Source organism: Artibeus jamaicensis, unplaced genomic scaffold (assembly GCF_021234435.1).
Source record: "Artibeus jamaicensis isolate MK-2021 breed Jamaican fruit bat unplaced genomic scaffold, CSHL_Jam_final scaffold_369, whole genome shotgun sequence".
NCBI lineage: Eukaryota > Metazoa > Chordata > Mammalia > Chiroptera > Phyllostomidae > Artibeus > Artibeus jamaicensis.
The window spans coordinates 23,553,043-23,570,750 of record NW_026522042.1 but is presented as its reverse complement, the minus strand read 5'-3'; the positions used below and the strand labels follow the sequence as shown (position 1 = coordinate 23,570,750).

The 17,708-nt window shown below is 44.9% G+C and overlaps 1 protein-coding gene across 2 annotated transcripts in view; it reads right to left on the bottom strand.

The window, feature by feature from the left end:
* The window catches only part of RETREG1 (reticulophagy regulator 1), a 114,923-nt gene that overhangs the window by 17,322 nt on the left and 79,893 nt on the right, over positions 1 to 17,708 (bottom strand). The window contains exon 1 of one of the 2 annotated variants that reach the window (XM_037154569.2): positions 15,469 to 15,716. The exons of the other annotated variant lie outside the window; for it this stretch is intronic. Within the exon in view, the coding sequence (XP_037010464.1) occupies positions 15,469 to 15,503 (35 nt within the window). The 5' untranslated portion in view covers positions 15,504 to 15,716. Of the gene's footprint in view, positions 1 to 15,468; positions 15,717 to 17,708 lie in introns of those variants that run through there. 2 annotated transcript variants of the gene reach the window in all.

Genomic DNA, 17,708 nt, shown 5'->3' with positions numbered 1-17,708 from the left:
AACAGTGGTTATTTAATGACATTATGTATGACTTTTATTCACTAATCTGAATGTTTCTATACATCAAATATTGGCAATAATTACTATGCAATTCCTTTATATCTATAAATACACATATGTATAAAATAATGGACAAAAGCTCCAGAAAATTTTGGAAACTCACTTTCATGTACAGAAAATAGGTTTTTTAAAAAATTTCCCCTAGAAATGAAGAGTTAAACTGCTTTCAAAATTAGGTAACTAGAAACTATCCCTCATTTATTCCAAAAGTTTCCTTAACTAGAAATGAATAGTTCGTGTGAAATTCCTTCTGGCAAAACGCGGGCCCCAGTGCTTGACTTCTCCATGGGAACCCACAGCACCCCCAAGTCTCCGTGGTGCCCCGGAGGGCAGGCCCGAGGCTGCGGCTGAGTCGGCCCAATCGGGAAAATCAGCCAGGACCCAACCTTCCTGTGAGACGGGGAAAAGGAGGCCCTTTTTTGTTTCTGTTGGGCGACCTTGATCCACTGCAAAGCATTTTCAGACACTGTGGTCTCCTCTTAAACACACACACACACACACATATACAAACACCCATTTCTAGTCACTTTTTAGGTCTTCCATCTCCCTAAGAACTCATATTGCAATAATCATTTCCAAAGATGTTTAAAAGGATTTTGTTATAACTGCCTCTAGAAAATGTACATCATTTTATACTACTTGATTTTATTTTTAATGGACAGGGATTGGAAATGGAAGCCAAACAGTATTTTTCAGTGAGTGAATGATGCCAACATCCCATAGGGACAAAGTTTTTAAAAGGGGGGTTTGTTCTAACCTCAGTGGTCACCCAGCAACCGCGGCCAGCAGCTGCTTCGACTCCCACACCTATAAATATGCCTGGCCCGGGGCCCGCGGCCCATGCGTTCTCCACCGGTGACTAAAGGTCTCATGCTCCGCGCTGGTGGCGGACCTCTGCTGATGCTGAGTCCTGCTGAACTTTTCTTAGAAAGGTCAGTCTGTATCCAGTTACAGATTTTAACATTTCTTAGTGCAACGTGTTAGAATTTTTTTTAATCCTGTGGACACATAACGTGTTCCTCCGTGTGTACCTGTGCATGTGTGTGCGGGCAGAGAAACAAAGTGAAAACACAGGGATGTGTCTCTGCACAAACACAGCCTTAGAACCGTGACAAAGCAAATAAGATGTGTCAACTGGAGGATTAAAAAAAGCAAACCCAAGATTAAGAAGTTACATAGCTCTCCACTGGCAGCTTTCGCTTCCTCAGACCAATGAGCCACGCGAGCAACTCCACCCGCCGCCAGGGACCAGGAGGCGCCAGCTAAGTGCCGGCTTCTTCTGCCCCCAGAAACCGAACCCACCTCCCTCGGGGTGACTTGGGGTTCTGTGTGGGGCTCGCTCTCTCTTTTTATGCCGTTTTAAGCAAATCGGAGACCAGTCACTCGGTGAAGCTGCCCCTCCGTGCCCTCATCTCAGCCTCTGCACTGCCCCTTGCCCAGGCACACGGACCATCACTTACCTGTCAAGAGAACGGGAGAGGCTGGCGTTCAGCTGACACCATCACCTTACTCCTTATGTTACTCTAGTTTCTAGGAACAGGTGCCGGTTAGAAGTTTTCGTCTAGAGTTTTCAATTTTGTTAACTTTTCAGCATCTAGACTTCAGTGACTCAGGGCACAAACCATTTAAATTCCATTACTAGCTCAGAACAAGCACCTACTTGAGGCCTGCGGGAGATTAAACACCCTTCCACTTGTGAATGCCCAGATTTGCTTCAACCACTGTCCCTGAGGGAAGAAAAGCTTTCTACTTGGTCCCTCAAGGAGGGACCATATCGAGAGTCAGGGACAATATCGAACATTTCTCAAGGAAAACAGAAATTGTTATCATGAAGCAAGCTGGCTCATTGGGACATAAGCATTTCCTTGCATTCTCCTCGAGACCCACAATTTCCAACAGAGTACAGTCCAGGGTTTAACAGCAGTTGGACTCAAAAGTGAGTGTCCCCTCCCCGCTTTTTTACCCTTTGGCCTGGTTTTATGAAACTTACACTTCTGTGACAACACTCAAGGATATGTTTCTTTCAGAACAAATTTCACCAACAACGTAATTCCTAATTTTGTTTCTCAGAGGCCTTACCCATTTCACTGGGCCTGAACAACCCGAACAGTGAATGATCAAGTTCCTCCGAAGTGTTTTATTATTAAGGCCTATTAAAATCAATCTTGTCTGAAGACTCTGTTATCAGTCTTGTCTTAACACACATCATTTATTTTATTTTATTTTATTTATTTTTTAATCCTTGACCAAGGACATGTTTATTGATTTTAGAGAGAAAGGGAGGGAGGGAGAGAGAGAGAGAGAAACACTGATGTAAGAGAGAAACATCGACCTGCTGCTTCTCGGAAGCACCCTGACTGGGGGTCAGACTGGGACTTAGACATGTGCCCTGACTGGGGATCAAAACCACAACCTTCGGGCGTATGGGATGACACTCCAACCTACTGAGCCACCCAGCCAGGGCGGCTGCCAGTCTGTGATGGGGGGGGTAGCCTGGAACACTGCAAACATGGAGTTAGTGGCCATCTGCTACTGAGGTGTTCATTCAAGATGCTCGACTGTTAAATTATAGGCTGCATCCCCACTTCAGTTCTTGTAACAGTGAGTCTCTCATTCATTTTCATTTGTAAGCCAGCCATGCACAGGAACACACCCTTCCTGAGAGGATCATCCTTGCCAGTCATAGAAAAGACATGAATCTCATCATGATGTCTCAATGCTTGCTAAACTTGCCACCAGCCTCCCTCAAAAGTGGGTTTTAGCAATAAGCTACTACTGATGGATACTGCATGTGTTAGCGGTAAATAAGTATAGTGCAGCTCTCGATAATGGTGTGCAGGGGAGACAGGTGTGGACTTGGGAAAGCGCAGGGCACGAACTGGAAAGGGCCGAGTGACGGTCCAGGGAGAAATGGGTACAGACACATGAAATGCGTGACAGCGAAGAAGCTTTTTGCTTAGGGAGGGAGGGCAGAGCTCGATACTATGTCATGAGGATGAATTTCAAAACCAGTTATTTCCCCTAGCAATAGGTTCTTTAGGAAAATAAAGTCATACAGATGTATTAATACACGGTTCGGTCTGTCTGATTAAAGAGAGTTTCCACAGGCACGATTTCCCCCACTTTCTCAAAGTCACAGAAAGGAAGAAGGAGTCTGTCTAATAATGAACCGGAAATGAGTCGGCCTTCGATGCATTTCTAATTACCATGATAACAGTCATTGTGTGCTTTACATCTGAAGATTAAAAGAGTTCTTGAAAACACATATTTAAAGAGCTTCTCTGCCCTGAGTGGGGTGGCTCAGTGGATTGAGCATCATTCTGCAAACTGAAAGGTTGTCTGGTTCAATTCCCGGTCAGGGCGCATGCTTGCTTTGTGGGCTAGCTCCCCGGTTGGGGGCGTGTGAGAGGCAACCGATCCATGTTTCTCTCACACATTGATGTTTCTCTCCCGCTCTTTCCCTTCCCTTCCCCTCTCTAAAGATAAATAAATAAAATCTTTAAACAAAAAGTTCCTCCAACATTTCATTTCCATTCACATTATTCATTTGCTCCAAAAACCTTATTCTTAAATATTAGGGTAGTATTCGTCTGTGAAATGTCATTCAGTAGAAATAAATGAGATCTGAATGATCCAGGCTGAACCTCAGCCGAGGGAGAAAGCTGTCTGCCCGCCTGCGACATCCTCCTTCACTTTAACCTGTCGCAGGTATTCATCTCTGCCTCTCGAGTTCAAGTTCCGGTCAGTGGTATTCAGGAGGATCTGACAGCTGCCACGTGTGCTTTATGTGTGGAAAACCGCCAAGCCTATTGGAGACCTGCTTGCCCAATACCCTAGCCACTTCCAGGACGTCAGCTTCCCTAACCCAGAGACCGAGGAAAGGGCTGTGTGGCTCACACCTACCCCTTCCCTCTGGCACCATATTAAACCCATACATCTCGCTCCCTTCACCTAGGACCCTGTTTACTGGATTCGCTAGTCTAGTCGGTAAAATTTTAAATGCCTTCTTGTTTGTGACACACATGGTTTACTACTGATTCATTTTCTGCTTGTACTCTAATTCAGCTGCATGGAATAGACTTGGTAAGATCCTCTAGTGAGATAAAACAGCTCTTTGATGGACCTCAGTTACTTAGTTTTCCCAAGTGAGAACCATCCAGAACCACAAGGACAGAACTACAGTGAAATAGCATTGAAATGAGCCTAGATATTCTAAGAGTTGTGTCCACCCCACTAAATAGATTGATTACGTGGTGCTAAAACATTTTATCCTGAGCTACATGGGGCACTCACAAGCATAGGTGAGCCTTCGGGGAACTGACCACGGCCAAAATGGAACCAATGGAGCCAGATGGCCAAAGCAATCCACCTATTATTAAGCCATGTGACGACAATGACTATCTTAAACAAACACGCAATGAGAGACTGATTATGTGGCTGGGAAATAAAAAACTTAGGCAAAAAAGAAAAGACGGAGATAGAAATACATATATTTATGCATATTATACATATTACGCACCCTTTAATTGTTACCTCTGAGTACATTCTATGCTTGAGTTATATTTTTATCAGAGCTCAATCTACCATGCATATTCTTTTTCTCTAGTTCATTAACCACAATGCATTTTCAAGAAATGAAAAACATGTTGGGTTCTATAAAAGACAGTTGTTTTGAAGTCAGATATATGCCATTACTTCTCTTGTCATAAACAAAAAGCCTTAGACCTTCTGGGTGACGTGATCTTTAACCAAACTATTCACTCCCATCGTGGCATTTCAGTGAGCCCTGTATACATCACAGCCGGCAGACACCCCAGGGGCTAAGTGTGATTAGGTTCACTTAAAAATTAAGTTCCCTTTCACTGCATTATATCTCCAAAGAAGCCAGGAATGAATCGACTCTGTGAAATCTGTTATAAATTGACTCTTGGGAATCTGAAGAGCAAATAAAAGTAATGTTCTTTTAACAAATTACACTAGAGAATGTGGGGCTATAAAAATATGCCAGTCAGCAGCACCGTGACCAAAGACGTCACTCCATTCGGGGCTCGGACCAACCCGTGGGAGGAACCTGGGTTTCTGGGTCTGGCCAATAAGCAGCCAGACCAGACTGGATACTGAACGTTTTTTGGATCATGCCCCACCACTTCTGAAATATCTCAGCAAATCAGAGGGCCCGTGGGCCGAGGACGGGGTAATCAGCACCTTCTGCTCAAGGATTTCATAATCGGCTATTCACGCACATGTTTTGCTTGAGAAGCAGAATTTAGGGAAACACTGAGTAACGTCCTCCACTTTAATGAAATAAGCAACGTTTACTTTCTTATAGAAAGAGGAAATTTCAAAATCAACGTTAATATGAAAGAGAAATATTTAAAGCTGGCAATATCCCTTAAAAGAGAATCTTAGTGGCTATTTGCTACCCTTCGAGTACCAATGGCAAGGTATCCGATCTCAGACTGAAAAAGGTTCCTGGCAAACAGACCTCCTAATAAGCTGTGAAAAACCCAGGTACTTCCATTTCCAGAGGCTGTGTGGATGCTGAAAATGTAAGATGTCAAATGAAGGTTATGCCAATGTCTGCAGTCCCATAACAGAAACTCGGAGCTGGGTAAGGAATTTCGTCTTTTCTTTACAATGGATCACTGACTTCCAGGCCTGTGGTGAGTGCAAGGCCGGAGCAGGTGTCCTGCCATCTGTGAGGGTGGCCTCATTGCCACAACTTTCACTGCTCTGCTCCCTTTCCGTGAAACAGAAACTAGAACTTCTCTGTCTGCTCAAATCCAGGACTTATGATTTCACTGGTAACATGAGCTGGAGGTTAGAATGTAAAGAGATGGGGGTTAGACGTAAAGGTAAATTACCAAAAAACAGAGGGGGCTGCTCTGCCGCTGGGCCTAACTGCCTGGGAGGAGGTAAATCCTTTCTCAGATTTTCATCACAGCATTTAAAAAAGGGCTTTCGCATCCTTATGGATTGCCAACAATGGCCAATTTTAAGCTGCTTTTTAGTACCAAATAACTTCCCTCTTCCTTTATCTAAGGCAGTACAGATTATCCATTGATTCCATACCATATTAACAAGGAATCGGTATGAATGTTCTGATACTTGGGGAACAACCTGAATGCTGACTCGGGTCCAACAAAACCGAGCAGTGCGCCCTCGGGGCAGTCAACTCAATCCGAAAAACATCACTTATGTCTCCGGGCGGTGAGCGTTGCGAAACTACCCACTGGGACCAAAAAAACTGGCCTCCTTGCATGAAATAAAGTCCCACGAACTATCTCTGATTTCTCATTTATTTAAAGAGGAAGAATTTATAAATCAAACAGCCCACATAAAGGATCGTTCTTACGCTCACCCCTCCACCAACCTTTTTAGTTGTTTTGTCCACTTTTTAAAGAAAGCAATGTTTATTAGCAACTTGCCATGACCGATTCCAGTGCATTCAACTTGGTTTCATAGAGGTAAACAGCTGTTACGTATTAAGATGTAAGTTGACCAATTGTTTCAAATGTCACACTGACAGTGGTTTAAACAAGAGACCGCTTCATCTTTCTCCCTTGTCCAGCAGAGCAGCGTGGGTCTAGGCTACATGGGATCTCCACAGGCTGGAGGACCAGGCTCTTTCCATCTTGCTGCTCAGAAACCCTCCACATCACCAAGACAAGTACTCAGCTCCTGCCACCCCATCCACACTGCAGACAGCAGGGCTGGGAAAAGGAGTCAGAGGGCACTTTGTTTCCCTCAGAGGCATGGCCCGGACTTGCATGCAGAGCTTCCCCCCACTTCCCACTGGCTGGAACACAGTCACATGGCCATGCCTAGCAGCAAGAGAGCCTAGAAATGTAAGTCATTGGTAGCCATCATCTAGCTGAAACTTAAGATTCTATTACCAAAGGAAGGGAAGAAACTAGGAATTTGGGAACAAACAGCAGAATGTCCCACAACATTCTTTCTGATCTCTTATTTCATCAGTTTACATAACGTATAATGAAAATGATGTAATTAGAATAGCAACAATATTGACATAAAGAGATCTGTGAATAACACACAAAGTCAGGTAAGCACACAACTCATACGGTGGGAGCAGTTCTATACTAGAGTCAGGGTAGACAATCATCTTCTGAAAAGGGCCAGATAGAATATAACTTAGCCCTTGTTGACCATCCAGTCTCTGTACTCAACTCTGCCATTACAGGAGGAGGGCAGTCACAGACGCTATCTGAAAGAAAGAGCACAGTTGTGTTCCAATAATATTTTATTTACAAAAACAGGTGCAAGGTGGATCTGGCCTCCAGGCTGCACTGGCCTGCTAGGTTCAAGGTGTCCTAGGCTTCAGACATGTGGCTATTCAGCAGTGACAGAGATCACTGATTAACCCAACAAGCTGACTAGGAACCATTCACGGAGCTTCTGCTATAACACCGCCACCCAGGTATTGCGTACGTACCGAGTGCTGGGAACTACATTAGGAGCTTTATCATATGGTGCAACCCTTACCACAACCTGACAATGTGGGTAAATGCCCCCATTTTACAGGATTTGTAGATACAGCCAAGGAGGGGCAGCACCAGGACCAGGTCTCTCCAGATCTTTCCAACTCCAATCCACCAACTTTCCTCAGCTGTTGTACAGCGTCTGGATAAAAAGCAGTCCTGTTGCTAATAACAGAGAGAAGCACACAATTTCTTGACGTAATATGGGTGAAGTTGTTATATGCCAGATTTGACTTGTAAAGTATTACAAGGAGAAAGGTTTCCTTCTCATCTTAAAATAGACTGCCCTAGGAGTTCATCCAGGATTTAGCAAAGAGGCATCTAAACTTCAGACTTTTCCTAGGTAAAGTTTCTACCCTCTCAAGCTCAGAATATCAGAGGAGGGGGGAGTCAAGGTGCCACTAATATCAATGAAAAGTTCAGAATCTTTCAAAATCAAATGAATAAAGATTACTCTCCCACTGCTCCCCCCACCCCTCCCTGTCCTCAAGCTGGCACCGTGCACTTCACTCACATACCCACTCACCCTCTCCAGGCACGGCAGATCACAGTAATCTGCCATAAGTTCTTTCCAGAACCTTCCCAACGAGGCCCCACAATCCTTATCAGGACTTCAGGCACCATTTCCAGTTGACAGGAGCTGGCACGACAGCCCTGCCCACGGAACACAACAGCTTCCCAGTCTCCCCTCTGCCAAGCCCATTGGGGGTCGTCAGCGCCCTCCTCCATCGCTGACGTCAGAGCTGCTGCTTGTGCCCTCGTCTACTGAGCAAACCTCTTCTTGTTTCAGCAAGCAAGTCGATTCATTCTAGGTCTATAACTAATCTACATAAATATTCCTTTCATAACAAAGGCTACATCTCAAAGCCTTCCTTCACAAAACAAACATACTCCTAAAAGAAAGCCTTCAAGATACCGATGACTATGAGAAAGTATGACTATTTGGAATTCATGTTCAGTTTACTCTCTTTGGAAGGAAAGATTTCTGCCCCTCACATCACAAGACACTCCAGAATACTGTCTAAAGACAGGATTTGTAGGTTTAATCTTTACAGGTGTCATTTGAAGATGATAGATGGGTTTGTTTTCTTTTCAGAAGAAAGCACTTGCCTAGAGCTCAGCTGAAACAGCACCACGAAATGTCACTTTCTGATTCACAGAGTAGAAAGAACTCCACGGCTGCCCGTTCTGTTTACTGCCAGCGAAGAGTCCGCACGGTGATGTCAGTGACTGCGTGACACTCCCCCTTAGGCAACACCTCCTGTGGGTGCCCGAGCAGCTCTCTGCCCTGACACACAGCAGCCTTCAGAAATCAGTTACCACAGAGAGGGCACTGGCCTCTGGGGGTCTGAGCCTCTCCCTCCCCTTGGCTAACATGGGGCACTCACAACTGTGGTCCCCCCGTCTAAGTCAAAGAAGCCCCAGTCTGGATTTCCCCCAAACTCTGGGAAACCCACAGAACAACATCTTTAATAGCCTTTGGTGGCATTTAGCCTGTGGGTGACAATCACACCCAGGGCTGCCCAACCCTGCAAAAATGAGGCTGCATCTGAGGAAGTGGGCGGGGGGGGAGTGTGGCCAGCCTGGAAGACCGACAGGAACCTCCTTTTAAGAATGAATGACACCACTGCCCTCTCGGTCACCACCTCAACTTGTGCGTGTCTCCCGGGGCGGCTGGGACCCTCCCCCTGTTTCCCAACTTCAGCCTCAGGACACTCTGTGACTTCGATGGGCTGCCTGATGTTGCTCCACCTATGTTTTGCCTCTCATCTTTGCCAAGTTGGAATCACAGACAACAGGTACCATGGCGAGAGAAGGCAACCCCATGGTGTGAGGCACGGGGGAGCCAAGGAATCCGAGAGAGAGTGGATGAATGAGTCTGAGAGGGAAAAGAGAAAAAAATACAGGTAAGAACAAATCAGGGTTACAACCATTCTGCCTGATTCTCACAGAAGGCACTGGATGAAATCATATTAACTCTGGCCAAAGAGCCAGAAGCCCATATTCCCACAGGAGGTCATTTTTATTTTTTCACTGAGAGTTTACAGTGATTGCAAAGAATAGCTAAAACACACACACACACAAAAACAAGAGCTTTAACGCGCTTCTGCCTGAAGGTCCTTCCTCTGAGTTTGGCTGATTCTTTTATGTTCTTCCTAGGCTGCAACATGGCCAGTCAGCCGCAGAAATGAACTGTGACATCACTAGATTTCAGCTGAAAGAGAAGTTAGATTGCTGAAGAAAACTACTGATTTTCACAGCCAACATTTTTTCGCCATCACAAGCTGATGCTTCCCAAACCCAAAATCGAGACCGTGCGCTTCTCTCACCCCAACTCCAACCTCAGTGGACTGACCGCCTCTGGAACAGAATTGCTTATGTCCCGTAGTCCCCAGTTAAAAACTAGGCGAACGGAAGTCTTCATGTTCTATTTCTTCACATGGAGATATATATGTAATTTGCACATGACAAGGGCTATTCTCTTGGTAATTATTTTATCTCACTCCAGTCCATAAAGACCTGTAGGGGGCCTCTAAAAGTACTTAGAAAACAAGGAATAAAACAAGCACCAGAGGGAGCAGAGCCCTTGGTCTGCAAGAGGCATTTGTAGAAATGGTGCACCTCCATCCAGGAGATGCAGCGCCCCCCCCCAGGGCCCACGGCTTGGAGGCAGAGCCTGGGGTGGGTGTCACCCCGCACAGGGTCTCTCGGCTGGATGCCTTAGAATGTAGCTATCACAGCCTTTGAGAGGCGGGGGAGGGGAAGGGAGTAGCCCTACAAGGGAAGGCCACTGAAGGGCCTGGTGGGAAAGGAAATGGCCCAGGGGAAGAAGAGCACAGAGGTGCATTCGGAGAGCTCCGTATACCTGCTAGAGGTGAGCTGTCATTTCACCTCCCAATGACTGCATCAGAGACGGAAATATGATCATTTAGAAGATTCATAAATTAGAACTCATAAATTAGAACAAACCGATTGCACAAGAGATGCACACTTGTCCTGAACTTGAACTTGCTCCTGTGGATACTCAGCTCACTGTCAGCCGCACTGGGCAGACATCCTTGCGTCCTGCTAGAAGAGGTAAATTCATATAACACAGGTCTGCGGCCTAACACCCACACTTACTTGGGTGAGAGCAGTCCTACAAAGGATAAAAATAATGTGAACCAAACGCGTGCCCCTCATGGTCCTGCTCCAACGTGAAAAACATGCAACCCACACAGACCACACCAACCGGGAACGCCCTGGGCGATTCCGCATCGACTCTTGTCCAGACCACCACCTAGGGAGAGTGGATGGACGGCACACGCTGAGTGCTGTCCACGTACGTCATGGCCGTATTTGGGATGCTCACAAGGATCAGACCACAGATGGCTTAGGAACCTGGCAGCTCATATTGACACCTACTATTGAATCATCCCCTCATTAGAACAATGAAGTGGTGTATCCCACTCTCATTTATATGGCAAAACAGTTAATTTAGTAATAATAATAAATGCAGGAAAATCCAAAGGATAGAATGTTTTGCAGGCATTAAAAAAAAAGGCTTCCAAATGTTAGAGGTTATTGAGCAATGCTCATGAGGGGAAAAAAAGGCAACAGTGTATAAAATTGTATGTATCATATATAATTATAACTTTACAAAAAAAAACCTAAGAAATGCTTGAAAGCAAAATATCCCAGTATTATTTTGAGGCAGTAAGACAATGGCTGATCATTTCTTCTTTACATCCATTTTTCCCCTATACTGTTTTTATTTCCCCAAAGGAGCCACGTTAACTTCTTTCAGTGGGAACACAATACTGCGTGTGAGATCTGCCCCTGGGTTAAGCCCTTGAGCTCTGGGACCTTCTGCAGGTCCCAGATGCACACAGTAAGGAGAAGAACGAGACAAGACCGGATCCATCCAGACACAGAGCTGCCCACGAGGGGACACGAGTCTGGGAGTACAGGCACGCACAGTGACTTTTCCTCTGCAGGGTCAGCTTCTGTGGATAGAAGCTGGGGGATGGTCGGGGACGGCCCAGGGACAGCCCCTTCCACGGCTCAACACACAGCAGCTGTCGCCCTCCTTTGGTAGAGGAAGCCAAAGAGACTTTCATCACATTTGAGGGGTAACAAAAAATTAGTCACCTGTGTTCATAAAACAAACATCAGCTTTAACAGGGACTTGGGGAGCCCTGGGGGTTTGGGAAGCAGGCGGCTTGGTAGGTGGTGATTGAGACGCCGCACACAAATACGCTCCGGCAGCAAGGGCAGACCGTATTGTTCTTGAAGTTCTTAATCGCTTCCAAATATTAGCTCAGCTGGGTCAAAAAAGGATTTCAAAAGTGGTAAACATTTTCTATGGCGGAGAGACGTGTTCCAAGACTATGTTGGACGGTGGAAGAAAAACAGACCTTCAAGAACTGTATGGCTCCCACGGCGTGGGGATATATCCAAGAAGAAGGGGCAGCAGCAGCATTAAACGCCAGCCCTGTGTCCACACACAGTCGCTGTGGGCTGGAGCTGACCCCCACAGGCTTTCCAGAACCAACTCTGTGCATCGTGCCCAGCTCCACTTTCAGGGACCTGCTGTGGGCGTCTTGAAAAGGCATCAACAAATGCTAGGACCAGGGCTTCCCCTCCCCCGGCACACCACGCATCACCTAGAAGGCGCAGCCCAGGCTCCTCTCCACCTCTCCACTCACCTCCTTGGAGAGGCCTTCTGAACGCCTCTTTCTTACCACACACATGCCAGGTACTCCCCCACATTTCCATGTTAAATGTATCTTTAGCTCTTATTTGAAATATTCTAAGGTTGTTTTTTAACTTAAGTGGTCTGTCTCCCCCATTCGGGCCACATGCTCCATGAGAGCAGGGGCCTCGCCCCTCACCCCACCACGTGGCATAGCTCCTGGCTCCGGGGCTGCGCTGATGAACACACACACACAGCGAATGTGTGGGCACGAAGGCCTGGTGGGGAGGCGCTTCTCTAAGACTCCTGCCGAGCTCAGTCCTGGTAACCTGAGGTCCATCCCCTTGCCGGCTGCTGGGATAGGGAATGTTTCACCTGTCCACACCCCTCCACGCAGACTCGGACCACATCGAGGGCCTGCACGGTGACCTCTATGGTGGGGCCCCAAATCAGGTGGGACGAGGGACCATGCAGAGCTGGGCCTCTGGCTGGGGTCTAACTATCCTTGTATTTCTTGCTCCTGCCAGCTTTCCCAGGCACTTCTCCCACCTCTTTTTCTTCTTTGGCTTCCTGCTTGGCTTTCCACCTTCCTTACCCTCCTTCAGAATGGCATCCCTTCACACCCTCTCCCCTCATCTCGTGACCTTGAAACTCAGACTCAGACCGAGTCTTTGGAGGTTAATACCAGAGTGTTTATTACCAGCAACGAGATAAATGGCGAGGAAGAGGGTCTGTCCTCTGGCTCCCTCCCGCCCCAGGCAGTTCTGTTCACACCTGTGCATTTGATGAGTATAAAACGCAGCCTCCGAGCCATTGACCATGCGTGCACACAGCAAATGTGCTCAGGGGCCTGCGGCACACATGCCGACATACTAACGAAGCTGCCCACTGGTTTAAAACACTTCGTTCAGATTTAGCTGACTGCCCGTTACAGAGCAATTCAGGTCACCAAACTCCAGACCGGGACTGAGGTCACACAAAGTCTGCATGTGAGACTCAACGGCAGCCAGAAGAGCAAGTGTCGTCAGCAGGTCCGTCACTTTTAAGTTATTTCTCTTTTAGATGCGGCACCGACAGAGTCGTCCAGTGGCATTTCATCTCAGATTTAGCATGAGCAAAATTCCCTCTCAAACGTAGTATTTTATTTCCAGCCGAGCCCCAAATGTTCACCAGGATGCCCTTTCTAACTTTCTGCACAGACCGGGAGAAAAAAAAAAACCTATAAAGCAAAGTTTATTGTGCAGGAGACCACAAACTGTTAAGAGTGGGCAGTCGCATCAAAATAAAAAAGGGGAGCAGGGGTACATCACTTCATCGGTCCTTAGTAATAATTCTTATTCAATATATACACATTCTCCTTGTCTGTTTGTCCTTTGCAACCGGTAAAGAAGTCTTAGAAAACCATCTTACGTTTTGTGTACATCACAAACTGTTCGTTCAAAACATTTATAATTATCCACAATTAATTACTTAACTGTGATGATTATTACATTTCTGCCAAATCTTTCCCTTCAGTCTCAAATGATCAGTCCACCCACACGTTCACTGCAAGTATTAAATGAGCTATCCATAAATCTCATTGAACAATTATTTATTGAAATGCCTATTCTGTACAAATGTCTATCAGGGAGCTACAGAGGGAATGCCAGAATGCTAAGAGAAAAAGAGAAAGACTTGATGTTGGAAACATTAAAATGTGATGGGCAACAGCGGTGCGCACAATACATGAGGTAGATCAACCCCATCATCTCAAAACCAAGACTGACTTTAAATTTCTCCGAAACTGTCTTCTTAACTAGTCGGTCAGTCCATGTCCTAAATCTAGGCACTTCTGTGATGCCTTCTTCAAGTACTTGATTTAATGCCTCATTTTATATAGGAAACTGTTTCATTACTCAATTAATTGTCAACTTAATGTCCCCCTTTGACGTACTGGGGAGAAATCAGAAAGAAAACGAGAAAACTGGAGAAGAGAGGAGGAGTTTCTAGGGGCCCAATTACAACTTATTATAATCAACACGCACACATACAAACACACATCATACAATCCCAGCTAGAAGGGGCATCTCATCTTAAAGGGACGGACAACAAAACGACACCTGGAACTCCTATTTCTAGAGAGCTTCCAGTTCCTACCAGTTTCCACCTTCTCTGACAATAAAATTGTCAATAGCCCCTTTTCCTCTTTTAACCAGGAAAAGAAATATTTTTTTCAACCACAGGTCAATATTACATTAGTTTCACGCATACAACACAGTGGCTAGACATTTATGTAACTTATGAAGTGATCACCCCACAAGTCCAGCACCACCTGGCACCGTACGCAGTCACCACAGTATCACTGCCCACACTCCCTGCGCTGGGCCTTCTGTCCCATGACTGTCTGGTAATTGCCAATTTGCACTTCTTAATCCCTTCGCCTTTTTCATCCACGGGGCAACCCCCTCCCCTCTGGCAGCCATCAGTTTGATCTCCGTATCTCTGATGGAGATTTGTTTCTGTTTTGTTTCCTTTCTACTTATCTTAATTTCCATGACCCTAACTAGAATTCCAATGAAACTGATTCATACAAATTTTCTTAATACAGCAATGGGGCTAGAAATGGAGGCCTTCAACATGGACACAAGTTATGATCATATTATAGGAATTAATGGACTGTTTCCTTCCCCATCTCTATGCCCTCTCCTTAGAGCGATATATTAATAAAAACATTGATACAATTAATGTTCTGCGTAAGGATTTAAACTGACCACATCTTCAAGGATAAGAACTGTGGTTAAAAAGAGTGTTCCAATACCTAAATTGGTACATTGGTCTAACAGTTTAACTTTTAGAAATGTTCAACATGTCTTTGAAATGCCAGTACTTTACAAAATGTTCTCTAGCTTAGGTTTCTAACAATTATCATCTCAAACATCATCTTAAAAATCAAACACCAAAAAATTCAAGTAGATTTAACACGATATAGGGACAAATACTTTTTAAAATTTCACACCATCATTTCCTCATTAAAGAAAAATACTTCTTTTCATGTTTCTAAGGGTATTTTAAGTTAACTTTGTCTTTCTCCATGATACAAAAACAAAACAAAACAACACATTCAGTTTCCTGGAGTTAAGATATTGCATTCTATTTTTTTTCTTAATTTTCCTTTAAACTAGTCACAGCATTTTTAAAAAGATAACTAGCAAAATGAAATGGACTCCAAAGGAAGCAAATGTTCATTGTAATTACCTTTTGTCTGGTCCCAAGTCCTCCCCTTCAGGCATCTCTGCCCTTTAAAAACACAGAAACCAGAGGAGGCGGCAGCAGTGGGTGCCACAGTGCCGTCTCTCCACTCCAGCAATGACTATCTGGAGGGAAACACCCAGGAGTCCAGTTCTTTCCTTTTCAGAAAAAAAAAAAGCACTCCTCCCTTACTCAGAAAGTAGGTGTTTACAAACTCCCAAAGCGCCTGCCTGCCTTGAATGAAGCTAAGCGCTGAGTTATTATGACTGTGCCCTTCTAAAAATAAAGAGGTCACCTCTTACTCTCAGTACCGTGACAGGCAGCTGGGAGCAGGCGCGGCCCAGTTGCCCAGCGTGTTCTGTCCAGTCGTGTGAGAAGCTGTCACCACCAGTGATTAGCCTTTATTGGGAGGACTTCGCCTAGGCCTTCCCACCCTTTCTCTTTCCTTTTCTTTCCTGGCAGGACCAGCCACCCCACTGAAGGGTGGGCGTGTGGCCACGGGGAGCTTGCAACTTCAGCCTGGGCTATCGGATCTCTAGCTCACAGGAGGGAGCTGGAGCAGAGAGAGCGAAGTGGGCTGGACGTGCCAGAGCTGAGAGGTTTGTTTGTTCTGAGAACACTCAGCCACTCAGCAAAAGAGCTCTCACTCAAAAAAAAAAAAAGCAATTAACTATTGTGTCTTGAGGAATACTGTTTTGCATGGAAATCTTGCCTTGGGTCATGTAGCTTTCTCTACTCAGAATACGTTACACACAAAGAGGAGCCCTTGTGTTCCTTTGGGCAGCTTGCTCTCTCTCCCAGGACTTCCCTCTGTCCTCAGGGAGCAGCCTGACGCTGGACATAGCGGGGCTGAGTCTGAGATGTTTTCATAGTTTGGCTCTCACTGCGAAGGAGTCATCAATCGCCAGGTACCCTCATTGAATGCAACGTCTAAAAGCAGGACAAAAATCGCTTCAATTCTACTTTTACCAAAAGGCTTTTTCCATTTATCAAATAAAAGTCATGGAAACGGTGAACGACACTGTATTGTATATTCGAAAGTTGCTGAGAGTGGATCTCATCACCAGATGGATCTCATCACCAGCGTTCTCATCACCAGAAAAAAAATTTAACTGTGTGGTGACATGTTAACGAGGCTCATCGTGGTGATCATTTCATAATATTTGCAAATATTGAATCATTATGTTGTGCACCTAAAACTAACATAATGTCACGTGTCAATGTAAAACACACTGCAATTTAAAAGTAGAAAATATAGCTCCCTCTTCATTTAAAGAAAAAAAAGGCTTAGAGAAATATTACTGAGATACCTTTACGAATAAATCCTCAAAGCTTTACATATAAACTTGAAACTATTTTGTTCTCCTGACTGGGAACGTTAACTAAGGCAGTAAACAAGATCTAGTTGTTGTTGTTTTTTTTTAAGATTTTTATTTATTTATCTTTAGAGGGGAAGGGAAGGAGAGAGGGAGAGAAACATCAGTGTATGGTTGCCTTCATGAGTCCCCTGCTGGGAACTGGCCTGCAGGGAACTGGCCTGCAACCCCTGTATGTGCCCTGACTGGGAATCGAACCGCAATTGGCTGGTTCGCAGGCCCGTGCTCAATCCACTGAGCTACACCAGCCAGGGCAAGATCTAGTTATTAAGAAACTATATATCTTTCTTTTTTAAAATGCCTGTACTCTACTCTCATATAGCTAATCCCAGCAATATGTCTATAGCCAATGTATATTTTACATGGAGGTGTCAAAGTGATTTCTAGAGCATTAAAGAATTGAAAAGTTGAAACAACATAGTCTGCTTTCTTTTGATGGTACTAGCTATTTTGTGATACATGCATGTCATAATTGGGGACATTTCTTTAATATTTCATACCAGATCTAAACTTTTCAACCTTGAAGTCTAAGGTTAAGGCAGTCCAAATACTCAAACACATACCTCAAATACCATTGACCTTGAAAGAAAACAGTCACGAGTAGAGTTCTGAAGATCAGGTTGTACAGGGGCCTGAAGCAATGGGCTGTGTTGTTACAAATTTCTGGTTTAAAGAACTGAAAAGCTGAAACACTGAAAATATTATCAGTGAGAATATTGCTGTACTTTTATTTACTCTTATCAACAAAAATGCTAATTCTCTGATCTAACTCTCATTTCTGACAATTCTTTCCCATTAATTTTAACTTTTGTTCTCCTAAGCTCCTATTTTCCTATTTCTTGATTCTCTGAGTGTAGCTGTTGCTGAACT